Source organism: Anastrepha obliqua, chromosome 2 (assembly GCF_027943255.1).
Source record: "Anastrepha obliqua isolate idAnaObli1 chromosome 2, idAnaObli1_1.0, whole genome shotgun sequence".
NCBI classification, from domain to species: Eukaryota; Metazoa; Arthropoda; class Insecta; order Diptera; family Tephritidae; genus Anastrepha; species Anastrepha obliqua.
The window spans coordinates 58927529-58946411 of record NC_072893.1 but is presented as its reverse complement, the minus strand read 5'-3'; the positions used below and the strand labels follow the sequence as shown (position 1 = coordinate 58946411).

At 37.2% G+C, this 18883-nt stretch overlaps 2 protein-coding genes across 3 annotated transcripts; one reads left to right on the top strand and one right to left on the bottom strand.

Annotated features, from left to right (window-relative positions):
* Nucleotides 1-2266: 2266 nt before the first annotated feature.
* LOC129237239 (transmembrane GTPase Marf) lies at nucleotides 2267-9524 on the bottom strand. Of its 2 annotated transcripts, XM_054871830.1 has the most exons (11): nucleotides 9338-9524; nucleotides 8170-8742; nucleotides 7805-8094; nucleotides 7404-7742; nucleotides 7259-7270; nucleotides 6993-7109; nucleotides 4533-5094; nucleotides 4232-4473; nucleotides 3357-3515; nucleotides 3099-3295; nucleotides 2267-3023 (listed from the first exon to the last, which is right to left on the bottom strand). In XM_054871830.1, the coding sequence occupies exons 2-11, from the start codon at nucleotides 8408-8410 to the stop codon at nucleotides 2822-2824; spliced, it is 2361 nt and encodes a 786-aa protein (XP_054727805.1). In that variant the 5' UTR covers nucleotides 8411-8742; nucleotides 9338-9524; the 3' UTR covers nucleotides 2267-2821. The 2 variants fall into 2 exon arrangements, with proteins under 2 accessions (XP_054727805.1, XP_054727806.1); XM_054871831.1 differs by lacking the exon at nucleotides 7259-7270.
* Nucleotides 9525-11088: 1564 nt separating this feature from the next.
* On the top strand, nucleotides 11089-17688 carry LOC129237812 (uncharacterized). Its single transcript, XM_054872753.1, has 8 exons — nucleotides 11089-12495; nucleotides 13605-14100; nucleotides 14161-15045; nucleotides 15103-15186; nucleotides 15242-15322; nucleotides 15395-15481; nucleotides 15793-16081; nucleotides 16136-17688. The coding sequence occupies exons 1-8, from the start codon at nucleotides 11287-11289 to the stop codon at nucleotides 17418-17420; spliced, it is 4416 nt and encodes a 1471-aa protein (XP_054728728.1). The 5' UTR covers nucleotides 11089-11286; the 3' UTR covers nucleotides 17421-17688.
* Nucleotides 17689-18883: the final 1195 nt, after the last annotated feature.

Sequence of the window (18883 nt, the reverse complement as noted above, 5' to 3'; positions counted from 1 at the left end):
CCAGTGGTAGGGTAGGTTGTTCTGGAGCCAAGCCTGAGTCTTCTTTGCCTTGTGAGCAGGTGCGGAGTCCTGCTGAAACATATATTCTCTTCCAGCAGCCACGCGGTCCATCCAGGGTTGCGTTTTTTGTAGCCAAACCACTCAATTATCTCTTTAGGGCTTTTTCCGGCGCGAAGTGACTCTAGTATCGCAGCTCTTCTGTCCTGCTCTCGACTCATCATTTGACTAGCACTTACTCCGGCACTCCAATGTCAATCAGGAAACAATACACTAAAAATATGTCCCTTTATCAGCGGTTTTAGACTTAACGCTACTGCTTCAGAGCTTTCGAAATGTTTTCCGGATTTACCTCGATGGCCCTGTATAAACAAGCAATATCCGAATTTTAAGAAAAAGCTCGCTGTCAGTCAGTTAGATGCTTGTAAGACAAGGCCAACTTAGGATAAGGAACGAATGCTTTAAATTTTTTTAATAGTAATAAAGACGGCAAAATCTGTTATAATTGGCGCGTACACCCTTTTTGGGTGTTTGGCCGATCTCCTCCTCCTACTTGTGGTGTGCGTCTTGATGTTGCTCCACAAATGGAGGGACCTACAGTTTCAAGCCGACTCCGGACGGCAGATGTTTTTCTTAATTTTGGTGTTTCACCGAGATTCGAACCAACGTTCTCTCTGTGAATTTCGAATGGTAATCACGCACCAACCCATTCGGCTACGGCGACCGCCTTAATTAAGTGAACCATGGTAGCACAGTTCGGCACTATGTGCCCAAGCCGGCGCGATAGCAACTAATAATAATAAAAATAATCGCAACATAGCCTAGAAGGACAATTGGATAGAGAGACCCAATAGAGGTATTAAACTATGCTGCGCCCATCTGGTGGCCTGGAACTAGTTATTCGCAGTGGACGAAGCTACAAACTTGTCAAAACTCTGCCATTAGGACTGCGACAGGATATCTTCTGATTTCCCCACTTCAACATCTACATCACGAGGCATATGGGCCTATAAAGGAGCATAATAAACTGCAAAGCAATTCCTGTTAGGGTGTTACCGCAGGACCCATTCATGCAGACACCTGCTTGAGCCAGAGCCACCTCCCAGCCAAGTCAGGACGCCCCTCCTCAACTACGCGGACAAGATCCAGGACAAAACAGACCGAGCACTACTAGATCGGACAGTGTACAGACAGACAATTAACGATATTCATTGGAAGACTCTTATCACCTTTTTAAGCTCCCGAACCCCGAACGCCGTCTTCGGAGTCCAACCACGACCTACAGCAGATGAAGAGCTCCAGCTTCCCCGTGAGACCCTCGTAACACTGGTGCAATTACGTTCTGGATACTGTAGCAGGTTAAACTCCTACTTTTCCAGAATCGACCCCGACATACTAAACACATGTCCGGCATGTGAAGCCACCTCGCACAACACTAACTACCTTTTCACTAAGTTCCTCATTGATGGTGGGTTATCCCATGGTAAGAAAGGGATTAGTTCAAGGCCTTCCTAGCCAATGCATCCGCAACTTCTCCTGAATTTCTTCTCATATTTTATAACCTTAGTGATATCATCTCTGGGTAGCTAGACATGTGGGAGCTCCACGCTCAAACAGTTCTCTGTTCTTAGATGAGAATACTTTTCCCTTACCAAAAAAAAAATATTCAGAATTTTGAGAAAAGTCCAGATCCACTATTTTCGTAGTCTATTTTAAGTATTTTTTATTTTCATATGGTTCGCGACCAAAGTTGAACTCATTTAGCAAATTGTGTTATTTAATAACCACCTCCGGCATCAGGCTAATCACCTACCCGTTTCAATAACGTAGACCCGACTGACATGATAACGACGTAGATTAAGCTCGCAGACGCTTTTGTGTAGACTGAGAAAAATTTTCAATGTGAGTGAGTCCGACATAATACTACGCGAGTTTCACTCCTATTCTCATACTCACCGCGACTTCACCATTTCGCTAACTTTGCGTTGCCGGTGCCGAGTGTTAGATGCGAGAAACTTGATAAGATAACCGAAACAAACATAATATATTTGCTTGTGACTGGCTTACAAACAGGGAGGGAAATTCTATGGGTAAATTTGTAAACGACCTTCAACCCGTTGGAAGCCTCCGGTATTTGGAAACCATCGACTAAATTAGACTGAAATAGTATAATGATTGAATACCTTTTCGGAACTTCTTTGGCACAGGATCTCAAGCTGGCTTATTTTGATTGACTTGTTCCCACCCAAGACATTCATTTATTCTAAAATTTCAATTTTTATGCTCAATCTTTATTAAACTATTTGATCCGATTCTTTAGCTACTTAGCTAAATATTTTCATTATATATATACATTCAAACAAAATAGTTTTTCTGACTTAGCATTTTGTCATTAACAAAAGCAATATATTTTTATAGAAATATCGTTAATAACACAATTGCCAAATCGCAAAATGCTGTTGCTTTCGGGCCACAGTAGAATACAATAATTGTTAAAGTAAAATACATAAATATGAGCAAAATAATCAATACATAGGGTTGCAGATAGGTTTTAATATGAATTTATGAGGACAAAAGGTCAAAAAGTTTATATTTTAATGAAAGTTTGAAACAGCATCGTTTGTGTAGTAGTTTTACGAATTAGGCTATTTATTCAAAACTTTGAGCCAAGTCAAAGTGTTTGAAACATCAAACATTTACATCAGTGCAAATTCTTGATGGCAATAATCAGTTTCATTTAACTTAATACGCAAATTCAATGAGCTAAAAGTCGCATATGCAACTAATATCGACACATTAAACGCCTGCATTTCGTAAGTTACAACTAGTTTATCTTAATGTAATTATTTTCGAATATATCTAGTTCATTTTGAATATAGTTGGCCTTGTTGCGCAACAATTTAAGCTGCTTCTGATTCGACTCCAGGACTGACAGTTGTGATTCAAGGCTTTTTAGTTCTTCGTTCATGTCTGTAGTGGCATTATCAACCAAACGACACAGGCGGGCAAATGTACTTGACAATTCCCTGCAAAATTATACATATAATAGATAATATTTGCCAAAAACCAAATACATAGTTATTAAGTGCACAAAAACTTACTGTTGCACTTGATGGCTGCAATTTGCCGACGTGAGATCGACTATCATTTTTAACTTTTTGGTAGCGTGACGCACATATTGCGATTTGAAAGTTCGCTCCTTTGCCGAATTTGTCCATGATAGACGCTCATATAAATATATACAACCATACAGAGCACCAACTCCCAATAGTACACGCCAACCGATTGTTTTCAGCATCTATTGGTCAGCAAAGTATATAGTAAAAGTATTGGACAATATTAAACTCATATAAACCTACAATTCCAGCGACTACCAGTCCACCTACGGTACCCTGCGAACCTATTGAGGCCATTGCAAATCGGGAAATAACCGACAACTGGTCTTGTGTAATGCCTCCAACAGGTCGTGGTATCAGACATAACGGTGTATCGGTGCCAGGTGTTGAAGGCGACAGATTCTGTAATATTATGTAGACAGATTAACAATTATTAACAGTATGGATACAGGTTATATTTTTAGAAAATCAGGTCAGTTACAATTATATCAATTCGGGGAAAAGAAATCCTTTACTTTTGCGCAAGTGGTTTAAAACTGTTTTATGGTCGATCTTTAGCACCTCGGCGATGCTACGACTAATAATATGCTGGTCAATCTCAATTATGGCGGCCGCCGTAGCTGAATGGGTTGGTGCGTGACCACCATTCGGAATAAAGAGATAACGTAGGTGCGAATCTCTGTGAAAAGAAAAAGTTTTTTTTAATAGCGGTCGCCCCTCGGCATGCAATGGGCGTTCGGAGTTGGCTTGAAACTGTAGGTCCTTTCATTTGTAGAACAACATCAAGACGAACGTAACAAATAGGAGGAGGAGCTCGGTCAAACACCATAAACACCATTCACAATTTAAGCGGCCTGGCTTGCGTTTACGCCTTTATCAAAGAAAAACTGTAAAATGTTCCGATTTTTTCTCTTTGTTGACTTCCATTGTTAATACACTGCAACTGAATGGAACAAACTAAAAATAGCAAACTAATTTTTTAGTGTGAAATGTCACCTTGACAACGCGCATAAACTTTAAATTGTGTGATTGATACTTTACGAGAAACCGATCACTTTTCACATCCACCGAGAAATTAATGGGTTTCTTTTTCCTCCAACATAATTTTTTATACTTACTCCAACACTGCTTGGTCGATTTAATAGAGCTGGCGGTCCTTTCTTACGATCTTTCACTTTGCCTGTGAAACGTTGAATCATCGCCGTTATACCCCAAGAAAATTTAAACTCCAGATCTTCCTGAAAGTCAGCGCACAAGTTCTGACAATTTAGTGAATATAGCATTTCAAAAGGTTGTGTGCGTGTGGCTATCTTCGTTTGGACGACGACCTTTTCATTCGGCACTAAAGTGTACATGCGATCTGTAAAGGTAAACAATAAATGTTTGTTTCTTTGGCACTTCCATAATTTCCCATCTTACCCGTCATTTCCCTTTGAGCCGATTCTACATTCATTGCTAATGCCATTGAAAGTCTAGCTCTCAAATTTGATCCCAAACCCGATTCTACATGCGAGTTCAGCTCCTTTTTATAGATGTTCAAGACTAAGGGCTCCGGATGGAATGGCATATTGAATTCGTCGATTAATACACCTAGACGCCAGATTTCCTCATTAAGCGCCTTCGATACCTTTTGTTCAACCTCTTCCACCATATTGTGTATTTTCAGTTTCATATCCCTTGTCACCTGCATCATTTGTGTCTCTGTACCTTGAATACGCTCCGTAAGTAACGTCTTTTGGTCAATTTTTAGGTTTCGGAATATAGTGGTACGTTCATATATGTTATCCAACATTGAGCACATATCTGCTGACAAACTTTTACCTCGCGAACTGTGTTGCTCAAACTTGGTTTTCACGGCGCTCTGTGAGATGCATTCTTCGAATTTCCGCTCAAAATCCTGGAACTCGAAATAACGCACCTGGAAACCCTCCGCTATCGCGCCCAAATGTGGAGGATTTCCTTTTGCCTCCTCAAGACGAGCCTTTAATAAAATGCAACAAGATTAAGCTTAAAAAGATTCGTTCAAAAACAAAATGACGTTAAATTTTAGGCTTCGTACATTCGGTATTAAATTTTTTGTTTGTTATATTAATACCCAAGAGTCTCCCAAACATCTGGATATTATCAGAAATTTTTCATTTTTAGTTTATTTTTGAAAGTTATAAGGGTTACCCCGTTTTGGAGTGAGGAACGTTGAGGAGCTGTTTGATGACGTTCAGATCTATTCAAAAAGGACATAAAACATGGGTAAATGACGTTGAAATCAAAGTCGAATCATCCCAATGGGAGAGGCCAGAAGAGCCAGGATCGAAAAAAACATGCGTAGTTTTGTCAAATGCTAAGGCTTTGCTCACTATTTCACTGGTTCGTCTTTAGTTCTTGAAAGAAGGACGTGCTGTCAATAAGGAATATTATTTATAAGAAAAAACTTACGGAATTGTGCAACAACCAGTTATTGCTGTAAAAGCATAAAACATTTCTTATAATTTTTGGCGAATGCTGTTGAAGTGACAGCCTTTGGCCTGAGTTTAGTCGAATTTAAATCTGGGTCGTTCTGGTAACGTAGAACCGACTGTCTTGTTATTGTATCACGACAATGCGCCAGCGCACACGTCACTTCTTAATTCTGATTTGCTGACCAAAAACAACCACCATGTATTCACCGGTAGCAATTTTTCTAATTTCCAAAACTTGAAAGACTCATGAAAGGGCGGAAATTTGCCCCAATTGAGTATCTAAAAACCGCTGATCATGTCAAGAAGTGCTTCGAGAACTGGGAAAGATATTATCATGGTTTAGGTTGAGTGGCTGCAATCCGACACACTTTGGCCTGAATTGTCCCACTGTGATAACATTAGTCCTTTACACTCCTGCTGAACTCCTTTCTGAACCAACCTGTGGATTTAATAAATTTTGCCCCTCGGAAGGCAATGGCAAACCTCCGAGTGTATTTCTGCCATGAAAAAGCTCCTCATAAAAATATCTGCCGTTCGGAGTCGGCTTGAAACTGTAGGTCCCTACATTTTTGGAACAACATCAAGACGCACACCACAAATAGGAGGAGGAGCTCGGCCAAACACCCAAAAAGGGTGTACGCGCGAATTATATATATGTATATATACATATATATATATATATATATATATATATTTGAGATACCTCTTCAATGCTGTAAATAAAAGCGAATATGGGCGTGGAAAGCGTTTTTCTATATAGAACAATACATGTACACAGGAGATGTTGCACGGTTTCCTCTTCTTCAGCTTCGTTAAAAGTCATTATGTGGATCCCCCAGTCTATTAGTACGTGTCCTGTTAGTACCCCCATTGTATTTCTCATATCTTGTCTCCTAAGATGCAGTAGTGATTTTGTGCGGCCGTGGTTCCACTCTGGCCAAGTTTGGCTGCTTATTTGGCAAAAAGGTGATTGCCTCCAACGAGCATTAGCAGCATTGATATACGAGTAGTGTCTATCATACATAGGTTTATTGACACATCTGACTGCATTTTCGCCATAAAGAAAAAATCCTCATAAAAGAATCTGCCGTTCAGATATGGAGGTACCAAAGGATCTGGGCGCCGATAATATATTTAATCAATATAATGTGCTTAGCTGCTTCAACACTTCATTGCGCGTTCAAATACACCAAATAGCTTTTTAGTTGCAAAAATGCAAGTTTGTTATTAAATATATTAATTTAATTGCATATCAGGCTTATTTCGGCTGATTAAATTGTTCGCTTCCGTTTAAAAAAAAATAGTTTGCCTGTTGAAGTTAGTTGTGCAATTAACCACACAATACTGTATATATATTTACAAATTTTTTGCATTAATTATTATAAAAAATGTTGTTTCTTAAAAAGATATTTTATTATTTTACCTGCAAGGTTTCACGTGCCGATACGAAGAACACTCGTTCAGCTGCTTCTTTTTCATTGCTAACTTTCAATTCTTTCGTCAAAAAGTCAATACAACGCTCTGTGTGCTGCGACTTTACCTGAAATTATATAATAATTCAGCCCATATGAACTCATATATGTAGTTCATGCGCAAGAAAATAATGTAATGGAAGAAGCTCATCGACAGGCATGCCAGTGCATATATGCATGTATATAAAGGCTAGCTAAGGTATGCTAACATGTTTACCTTTTCCAGATCCTGCTTTCGCAGTTAACATCAATAGTGTTTACACATTTAAACGAAAAAAAAATTTTAATTACAAACTACATTACAAACTACATGAACATTTAGCATTTAGATTACACACAAAGGTTTAAATAGTACTACATACCGAATCCTGAAATTCCGGTTCATTGGCCGATGCATCCCAACGATTATTTAGTATAAAAATATTTGGTTTAGATAGTTTCTGTGAAACTGTGTGAAAGAACTGTTTCTCTGCTCGAGTCATAGTTGATTCCGCATTTAAAACAAGCACAAATACATCGGCGTTGATGCAATGATTATCGATCCAATCATCTAAATTCGCTGACACGTCCACTCCAGGAGAGTCAACGAAGACAACATCATCACGCAACAAACTGCAACGTTCTCTAGGCCAAAAAATTCGTACCAATGAACTTTCGCTTAGCTTTTCCTGACAAAGTGCATTTGCTAATTGTTTTATGTTCTAAAAGAAATATGTAGATATGGTAAGTACTTTAATTTAAATTCCTAACAATTTAAACGTACCACTACGTTGAGTTTTTCGTCTGAACCTTCTTTCATCAAATATGCCTCCTGGCCATCACAGCCTTCAACTTGGCAAAAACAGTTTGTTGTATGGCCAATACCACTAGGGAGAATTTTCTCTCGCAGCATAGCATTAATTACTGAACTCTTGCCATTGGAGGTGCGCCCAAAGAAAGCAACCTTCATGTGATCCCTAGTGAGAACCTCACGTATAGCCGCCACTTTATGTACATAACTTTCAAATAACTCTCGCTCAGCCTTATCCACAATTTCTGCCTCTGCATGTAGAGCTAATTAAAATAAAGATATTGAATATTCTCACTATTTAAATAAAGATCAAATGAAAATAGTATCATTGAACTTACCGTTAATGAACTGTGTGGTTTCCATAACATACTCTTCAATCTCGCCATATATGTCATTGATCTTTTTCTTAGCTCTCACAAATACCTGCAGCGGTGATTTATCAATTGCGTGTTGCATGGTTCGATTTTCAACCAACAGGTCGTTCGGATTATAGTTGGAAGTCATTGCGCCCGCATTTGGATGAGCGTTGGCGCCATTTCCAGTCACCATCGAAATAGTGCGATTCAAATAGGCCGCCATTATTACAAAAATAAAATGTTCTTAATATAAACAATGCAATCACGTTTTGATATTCTTCTACTTTTAAACAGCTTTACATGTGCACATAAGTAACAAAAGATCAAGGGAAAGCTAGGAAAATCTATATCGAAATAAAATATCTTTATATATTCGTTCGTCAGGCAAAATAATGAAAAATGTGATAATAAAAATAAGTTGTCAATGCCGAACAATTTTTCAAAGCTTATAGAACGAACTCGATATAATATAAATGTTCACTCTTCTAGCTTTAAGTGGATGCTGCGCGATAGTGGGAAAACCGTAATTGTGGAAGAAACTCAATTAAAAACCAGCTGAAAACAAAAAATAAAAAGTCATAGAAACACAAAATAAATAATCGTAATAAACATATTAAATAATCATAATTTTACAAATTTGCATATGTATTAGAGTTGAACAAGAAATATATGGTAGTCACGATGTTATTCTTGTGGTAAGGTATATTCGCGATGACATACAAATGTATGTATATGTATAGGCGACAATAACATTTGGCAAATATCGCAACAGGAATACACGTATTGTATATACCACATGTTGACATATTTTATTGAATTATTTTATAACCGGATGGCTTTCAACACAACTGTAGTGTATGTATATTATTATGTTAAAAGTTAGGAAAAAATCTATGCTCTATAAAACTACACTATACCTTTAAAATTTCTTAATTTAATATGTCAATACACGAATATACAAAAAAATTCAGCAAAGAAATATCAAATTAAAGACGCAAAAGAAATTAATTCGAAAGCGCGCATACACTAACAACTTTTCATTTAGATATTACGTCGTTAGACATATCCCAAACTAATGTACTTCGTGGAAAACACCAGATTATTATCGTCATTCGCAAAAAAAGTCAAGCTAATGATGAACTCAACTAACCTGATTATTTTGGGACATTTTAGGCGCGTCTACCGCTCATTCACCGCTATGGAAGCGAGGCAGACCACCTAAGGCAATTTTTAGTTAAATTTTTCACTTATTTGATTATTATTTGCTAAAAGAACACGCTTTTCCACAATATTTTCCGGTGCACGTATTAAATGATGTAACCAAAAACCCCGTCGATTTTAATTTGACAGTGGAATTGTCAATTTCAGACAAAATGTGAAATGCGTTTAATAAACTTGGTAATCAATTTATAGAATCACCAAGATGCCAGCCTGAAATTTATATCGGTTTTCTCTGAAGGGAATATATATGGCGCCATTCGCAAACTGCTATTTTGCTCTTTTATTTGGTATTACAATTTTACATGCGCATAGCTTTTATAATTTTTTGCAACCTCAATGGCCGCTTTCTTTGGATTTCTTCCAACTGCTTAGTATTGCCGGCCAAAAGGGCATTAAATGGCATATGAATACTCGTAATACTTATCTACTGATTAGAAATTTACGGGGAACTGGGACTTATATATCGGGGCCCATTCTTAAAACGTTATAACGTTATAAACGTAAATTATAAATAATAAACCAATAGTATCATATGGTGAAGTCGCGTGAATATCGAGGATTGCTTTTCGACCGCACGGAGAGCACTGACTAACCTTCAGCGCTTAGCATGTGTTGATACACACAGCGGTACGTATCTACCCTACAACTGCGATGGAGCTGATGCTCAAGCTGACACCGCTTCATAACTGAACAGAAGTGGATGATGAAGTAAGCCGGAATACACCTTCTCCCGAAAGAAAACTCCAAAAATGCACCCTATACTGAATTATATGGCCCCAAAACAAAACGGTCTGTGCCGATGAGAATTTTTTCCAGCTTCTTCCAAGCGGAAGTGTATGTACATAAGTTGTCCATTGTGGGCGACAGACAGGTGGCATTCGCAGGGTTATGAACCTATGAGGTTAGTCCTCATTAATCCTTGAGTGAATCGAGAAACAGAATTGTATAGAAATGTACAATCGCATCTGTTCAAATCATTTTATTTAAGTAACTGACTTCAAATTTTGAAAATAGAATGACATGCCAAAGTTGAGACAATATGAATTTGTATACATATACATATATTAGTGTGTATGTTCACAATTTGTATTCTCTCTTTACTACAGAGTTGCATTGGAAACCGATTTATTTTCAACAGCATCCGTGTTATCTATGGCATCCGTCTCAGTTGAGTCTCGTCACATAGGAGTATATCTGAGAAGGAAATAGCGGTTGCATTGACTAAAGAGGCTGCGACCTGAGCCCTTCCTTGTCATAGGATAAGACACAATCCATCCATCAAAGAGGAGCTTTGAATGGAAGAGCTAAGAGACGTGAGCTTGCACCAAGTTATGGAGCTACGTCAGGCGATTGCACAGCTATCTGCGCAGGTTTGAATATAATCCACTGACTCCTGCCGTTTCTGCAGCATCTTTCGGAACCTCCCATTGAGAGGAAGATTACGGTTAAACACCAAATACATGTTTTGAAATATTAATCCTAGGCAACGATATACGTTTCCACTTAAGCCGTTTATCCAAATAAATGCCTATGTATTTGACAGTATATCATTGTGAAATTGTGATACAATTATAACAGATCTGATGCAGGACCCAAATTTATTAATATTATTATCGTTAGTCGTTTTTTTTAAATAATTTATTATGTTTAATTCAAATTCAATACATTAAATATAAAACTATCGCAGGATTGAAACTCGCTATTATGCCAATGGGTAACGTATGTAAATGTCAAATCAACGATTATCTCACGCGTCATTTGCGCCATTTGTAACAATAATCCGTTATAATCGTGTAATTTCGCCAATCGCCAAATTGTAGTTCTATTAATTGTTAAAATTTTAAATTTTGTTCGATTGTTGTTATTCATTGCGATTTAATGATGGCAGAAATCGATGATTTAAAACGCCTTGAAGATCAATTATATGTATATTACCCCAGATTGAAGCAAGATAGTGAAGGTTTGAAGTTAGAACGACGTAAGCAGTTGTTTATGCAGTTAAGGTCAAGTTGCCCTGTGGTGCAATTGCCAACATTCGATGCGGTATCTTCTCTTACAAACATAAAGTATCTTTTAGAAAAGTGTCAGGATTGTATGATCGATCAGTGTGGAAACTATTCAGAAATGGGGGAGGAAATCCCCCCTATGTCACTTTTGGAGTTGAGTGGCGATGAGCTCTCAGGGAACCAAAAATTCAGACACCCGTCACGCAAACGAAAGTCTAGTTTTGCATTAATCCATCCCTCTGAAATTGAAGAATCTCGAAATGGTTTTAAGGAACAGGATTCACCAATCTCATTATCCATATTAATACCTCAAGTAGTAAAAGGCTCAGATAAAATGGAAATTTCGATTGATTTAGGTGGTATTGATGCTTCTCAACGATTATTTAGTAGTCGTGTTGACGGATTATTGCGCAATCGTTCAAATAGTACCAATATGATAGAAGAAAAGCCCAGTTCATGTAACAAAAATAAGAATTTACAATTGTCCGTCGAGGCATCAAATAATCTCGAAACTGTTCCAGAAAATAATGAGAAGCAGGAAGACGAAGTGTTATCCCGTTTGATATCGCAAGTGCTGGTAGACAATCAACAGTCTGAGACTTTGCAAGCGACCAGCGTACTTGATAATATAAACAATAATGAAAGCACTAACTATGATGCTTACGTCCCAGTTCCAATTGAAACATCGAAGGAAGAGACTAAAAAGAAGAAACGACAACCCAAACAGAAAAAAACCATAGTGGAAAATGGTCCACCTAAAAAACGTGGACGAAAACCCAAGAAAATCTCCAGTAAGAAAGGCACCGTAGAAAATGCCGGTGTGCCTAAAAGTGATTTGGCTAAATACGTTGAACTTTTTTCCGACACATGCAATATGGCAGGATCAGCAACACCAGCTGCATCTTCGACAATATCGCAACAGTTGGTGACCTCAACGACGCATTACCTAGACTCAAATGAGCAACAACCTATCACGTACTACCTTGAAGGTGATTGGGAGAATGGAGGCAGCTGCCAACTAATACAAACAGAAAGTGCTCAAATCGATAGTGGCCAGGAAGAATTCAACATGGCTGAGTTGGTAAGCAAATTTATTCCGGCCAACGGTTACTATAGTATGCACGTTTTCGGTAATTTTTTCAGTGATAACGGCGACAATCACTTTTTCTTGTCAAACTACATCTTAGTAATTTATCACTAATTAAAATGAACGTTTTTAGAGATTTTGAAAGTCCATATTCAAAAACAAAAACCGCTTGTACAATAACTTTAAAAACTACTTAATTCCAGGGAAAAATATTTGTTCTCTTTTACAAAATAAAGTAACTAGTTAATGAACTTCCTAAATAATTCAGACTATATATGATAACCGCAGTGCATGGAAAAAAGTTCAACATCGAAAGTGTAAAGCCCTAACTAACCTTTTATACTTTGTTGGATTCTACTATGTATGTTAAATATAGTTTATTGAGCACGAATTTGTAGTTTCTTAGATATGATCTAAACTACATACATATTCACATATGTTACCGTGGCAAAAAATACGAGGAGTGAGACATTTTTAAACGTTGTGGTTATTAGAGGTTTTGAATCAATTTTCTTCTTTGGTAAGCAACAATAATAATACTTATTGGTATTTGGTATTCCTTTTTTAATTTCGTCGAGCATTTGTTTTATGATAGTACCGGATAGAAAATAATATTTTACATGTGTAAGAAGTTGTCTCGCATTTGATGTTTTGATGACAACATTTAACTATTGAATTCACAGAACAAGCAGGACTTGGAAGGGCAAGCTATGCATTAACTTTTGCATCGCTTTAAACGCCACAAACTCGATAAGAAGTTTATTCTACACTTCATACCTAAGAATAAATACTTTTTTTCGCCTATCCGTATTGTTTAATTTTGTTGCAATTACAATCATTGCTCATAGCTCAAAATAGTTGGGGTTTTTGTATATTTTTGTATGTTATGCGCCCTTGAACAATTTGTATATGCATATATGTACATTTGAGTTTCCACCGGTATGTTGTGGTTTTCGTGACAGCTTAAAACACGTTTCGGTCGTTCGGGTAACAAAGACTCTACTCTCGCGGTATGTCTTTTATGACGCTGCTTACATGTTTATTTTAATTTTACAGTAGTGCGTAATTCGTTAATATATAAATATATGCTTTTTCAATCTTAGGTAAATTACATTGACAACGTAGGAGACACTGCAAATGTTATTGCGCGCGTTCTAGATGGACCAGCTACGCAACCCATTATGGTACAAGATTCACAATCACAAAACAATACGGTTGTTCCCCCGCCAGCTCATATATCTGATGTTTTATTAGATTTATCTAAAAAATCCACTATAGCTCCAGATGTTACTAATAAGGCGGTCGTAGTTGCTGATCAAGATTTATTACCTCTAGATTTATCTTTGAAATCGTCTAGGTTAAACGAGTGTTCTATTGCCATTAATAATGGTTTGATGCCTTTGAAAAGTGCTGTTGCTTTAGGAAAGTTGGGGACTGCGACAGAAGAGGTCTTCAATAACAATGATTACGATTCTTTTGGAGCAGCACTGGATATGCCACTTATAGACATTGAGGGCAATATTGATGCATTCATGAAATTGACCGATAGCCCAGTGATTACCTCAGCAACGGAAAAAGCCGCTCCTTCAGTAGTTTGCAGTGAGTTTAGTACAATATTATTTGAAAATAGATTTGCTAAAACCGATTTCTATAATATAGCTTCATCTATTGGGGCGAACACTAGTAATACATTACCTGACCCTGATTTTGAACTCAATGAAGTTCTTTTAAATATCAATAAAAGGGTAAACTCTTCAGAACATGGTCAAAGCGGTAACGATGGTATTACTGAAATGTCCCAAATCGATAAAAGCGCGGAGCATCAACATTCTGATAGCGTCAATGCCCTTGAGGACTCGTTTACCTCTATTCATCCTAACGCGAGTTCAACTCAAGAAATTCCTATAAGAGAAAGTTATAATAATACAGTTTTGGATAATACTATTAAGGAAACTAACATCTCACATAATGAGTCGTCGAAATCAGAAGATATTGCAACTTGTGGAACTTGTAAAGATAAAATAGAAAATCATATTTCTTCGCAATGTGTGGATCATGTTGATGGAGATTCAAGTGATAAGTCTTCTCTTGATTTTCTGTTCGTGGACACTGAATCTCTTTTAGCCAATAAAACGAAAATTTCTTACGATGAATCAGCTATTATTTCAGAACTTGATACCCCCGGGGAACATTTAACTAGGACCAAGCACGACCGAACTGCTAACGCTGCTGATGAGCCACAAAACTTCGAGGATAATGATGAGATTTCTGGTGATTTGTCCACAGAATACGATCATTCTAAGAGTATTGATTTGGTAGAGGACAATCAGGAGCATCATGTTAGGGTTCATTTACCAATGCCACAGTTAACTTTGATGGAAAATAATTCCGAAGATTTCAACTACGAGTATGGGTTTGGATTGGAAAACAGTGAAGAAAGGGAGGCTATTTTCGAGGAGGCAGAAAAACAGCAACACGATGAATCCCAACAGGAGATTAGTGATGGAGGGGATGCAAGTAAATTGTTTAAAAATAAGGGGGCTGGTAAGTAAATAATTCAGATTAGTTGCAGTTACCATACGTGTCTGATATTTTTAACAGGCAAGGTTTGCAGTGATTCTGGTATAGAATGCTCTATATTTAGCACTGAGTCAATAACGAAAACTCCATTAATGTCAATCGATGGTGAGCTTATCTTAAATTAATAATTACAATAGTTGATAATTTTTTTTATCTAAAGTTTCTGATGCAACTGATGTTGAACGTATCGATAAAAACAAAAAGGAGGAAATTACTTTCGAAGAAAAACATGTTACAGAAAGTAAAATGCAAATCATAACTGTAAAGCTTTCTACTAATCCCTTTTTTCACCTTTATCAAACTAAACTTGTAGATGAACACAAAGAAACTTCTACTTTTGAGGATTCTGCTGTATGTTGCGAGCAAGTATATGGCAATGAAAACAATAAATTGGAAACAGGTGCAAAATAAAGTTATTAATAAAAACTGATTTTATGTTCATATACATATCTTTCGTTGATTCACGGCAAGATCGTCATCGTACATTTATTGCATATCAGTTAAAATTGTGGAAATAATTACTGAAAAAGTGTTTAAATGGTTCTAATCATATTCTGAAAATAGTTAATTCACCCTTTGCCGCTAATAGAGGCTTTTGTTTGGATTTGCTCGATTAGTTTTTTTACTATAAAGATTTTGCAGTCAACGAGAGACTTGTATGTTCTTCACAACTTAATTAGAAAGCGATTCATAACACTGATTTGTCAAAAGGAACAAAAGAGCTGAAGCAACGCAATTACCTTGAACGGAACGAAAATGTCAACATATCCGGCTATAAAAAATTGAATTTAGAAGGACCTGAAGACGTAATGCAATTAAAGCAGAACTGTACAGAATCAGATAAGACGCTGTTTAAAACAGCACCGGATAGGGTTGATGAAGCTGATCCTCTTCCAGGCTTGTCTGTGTTGGAAATGGACTCGAAACTCGATGATGTATGCCTAGATTTTGACGAAGAAATCGAAGATGACGCACTTTCCTTGGCCACATCCTGTTTTAAGTAAGTAACATTGTATGTACGTGTATGATTTTCATTTGAACATTACTTTTCTAGTTCCTCAGATGATGAGCGTTGTCCTGATCTTAATAAAACCTCTCTTGAAACCGCTTCAAATAAAATTAACGAAGATAACGATTCAAAGACGATTAGTAGTATGGAAAATAGCGAAAAATTAGACGATACAATTAGGGCTATTAAAGTAGAACCCACTCCACCAACTGACGCGTCAAGTGATATTTTGAAAAAATTTAAAATACCTAAAATTTCTATGACCACAGCAACGGTGAAGCACGGCAATCCGGCAGCCACTGTGGTAACCGCAGCACCTTTACCCATGGTCATACTGCCCCCAAACGTATTTAACAGACAGCTCATTAAAACGGTACCGGACACCATTAAACCATCGAACTTCGAAAAGATAACTCGGACTGTCCAAAATGTGTGTGCGGTAACACCCTTAACGCTACAAAATCTGAATGGCCCCGCAACTTTTTCCCAAAATTCTTTTGTCACAGTGCCACCGCTTATTCGGGACATGCTGCAATTAGCGCCGTCCATTGTCAATGACGACGAGCAAGAATTAAAATCCTTCAATACAAAGCAAGTACCTTTTAGCCGTGGAGAAATTGCAGGCAATGGAGGCGATGGTAAGAATTATGGGCCGCCCACAATCGTCGTTGCTAAAACTTTTGGTGTCACATGTTTGCCGTTCCTGGTAAGAAGGTGTTTTACGTTGACATCCTGTAAGTTCTCGCACTCATTTCTTGACCCGGAATCAGTCAGAAATGTTTTGAACACATTGTCAGAGGTGGACCTAAATATAGCATATAAATTTGCCTATAAACATGAATTAGTATTTCGCCAATATATACGCGAATTTTGTAGGGTCTATTTTGAACGAAACAATCGAATGAAGTTATTGCACATGGTGCGTGACTGTGAGCGGTATAAAGGCGGCGAAGAGATTTTGATTACAATATTCCACAACCTGCTGTACTGTGGGTTGAATAAGGTCAATGCCTGTCGGCAAATCTTAAGCTATAGTCGCGACAGATCACGATCTACTATAGATGCGTTGCTAAACATAATTTTTGAAGCGGACTGGACTATGTTTTGTGACTACATCGAGAAATTTAGCGATATTCCCTCTTACCATTTTCGACTGAATGTCCTACATCAGATGGCATCGACAATTTTGCGGACGAACGATCAACGAATGACATCGCTATTCTTTAAGTGTCTTGTAAATTTGGATCCTAACGATGTCGGACTCGTTCAGACCTCTCCAATTCTTATGCAATTGTTGGAGTTAATAAAGAATGGACAAGTTTGTAGATAGGTGCGTGAGCGTGTCATGGTACTGAGCTGGATGTACATACATTTATTATTTTTTCTTTACCGTTTAAAAGACTTACCGACCTATAGAGGTATTAAAATTCAAAGGATAAAATTCTTATGTTTATTTCCCAGTTTAATAATTATTGCCTCTTGGCAATAAAATGGATTTACATTGTACTTTATGATAGAAAAATATTTATTTAAAGTATTATTTCATCGAACAGAATTGTTGTAGAAAGCTGAATAAAATAAAAACTTTTATACATACATGGGATTTGGAATTATCATATATTAAACGGGTTTGAAGTAAGGCGAAGATTAAGAAATATATGCAAGAGCGTTCGCTGTTGTAATATATACAAAAATTATCAACATTGTTGTAGATAGACTGACCCAACAACCAAAACCAAATCATTTTTGTGGAACACTGATGAAGTGATAAATACGATTCATTCCGGCATCAAAGAAATACTACTGCCGGAATGACCTCTTTTACAAAGTGGTATATTTTTAGCCGTAGAGAAAAGTCCCGGACCGGAGTAAAATATTATATGTGGAAATAAATGTCTACATTTAAGTGGAAACCTTTAGCGAAGCTTTTCGAATTTTTGCAGTTATTTTGCATTTGAATGCAAAAGATATTTTGAATAACTCGTATTATTTAAAACCTTCTGCCACCACTAGCAGACATCGTGAAAAAAAATTTAAATTTGTTTCAATAGTTTTATTGATACGATCTCGATTGTTTGACCCTAATATTGTAGACAGAGGTAGAGTCAATTGGCATTCAAGGCCTAAATGTAAGGAATGCATCGTAAAGTTGAATTTGGCGCTCACCCAAAAATGACAGTCATTTCTGTTGAAAAGATTCAGTTTATTATCGTTTAGGTACAAAATATCTATCTTTCCGTTTTAACGAAATATGAAAAAAGGAAAGCTTTCGTGTAGTTTTAGGAAACAAAGTGAAAATTTGTTGTAACTTCTAAAAAACGCCCCGAGGAGCTTAGCTTTCTGCTTTTGAAAAAGGCCAAATTGCAGCTGTACAATTAAAAAAAGTTCTCAAGCGCGCGGTATATGCAAGCGCCAATGGGGCTAACAGGAGTTTATTACACGATCCGAAGCTCGTATCAGGATTGCTATTAATATTTCTTGGCTTGAGCAGTTCTGGTGTTGTCTGGCGCCATATAACGTTTCCAGTGGAAAGTTTGACATATTTTACCATAAGCGAACTCGGAACGTTTTGACGAGTGAGCCATATTAGTGTTCTTTGAAGTGGCTTTAAAAATCATCACGGCAAAAAAAAAAAAAACAGAATTAAACTATTAATATTTTCGTGCAACTAATTTATCACAATTTGCGCCGCGAATTCACAAGATAAGAATGCATCGATGAACCAACTTTCGTTAACTTTTTTTCTCTTTGGGAAAGAATTTATTACGCTCTTGATTGAGATTGATGGCTTAC

What these genes read in the sequence shown, in the direction of transcription:
- LOC129237239 (XM_054871830.1), bottom strand. Translation starts at nt 8,410, where the DNA reads ATGGCGGCCTATTTGAATCGCACTATTTCGATGGTGACTGGAAATGGC. An exon ending in CGGCACGTGAAACCTTGCAG is followed by an intron (nt 5,095 to 6,992) that starts GTAAAATAATAA and finishes ATTTTATTAAAG; the next exon opens with GCTCGTCTTGAGGAGGCAAA. An exon ending in GACTGGTAGTCGCTGGAATT is followed by an intron (nt 3,296 to 3,356) that starts GTAGGTTTATAT and finishes GCTGACCAATAG; the next exon opens with ATGCTGAAAACAATCGGTTG.
- LOC129237812 (XM_054872753.1), top strand. Translation starts at nt 11,287, where the DNA reads ATGATGGCAGAAATCGATGATTTAAAACGCCTTGAAGATCAATTATAT. An exon ending in AATTCAACATGGCTGAGTTG is followed by an intron (nt 12,496 to 13,604) that starts GTAAGCAAATTT and finishes TTTCAATCTTAG; the next exon opens with GTAAATTACATTGACAACGT. An exon ending in GTTTAAAAATAAGGGGGCTG is followed by an intron (nt 15,046 to 15,102) that starts GTAAGTAAATAA and finishes TATTTTTAACAG; the next exon opens with GCAAGGTTTGCAGTGATTCT.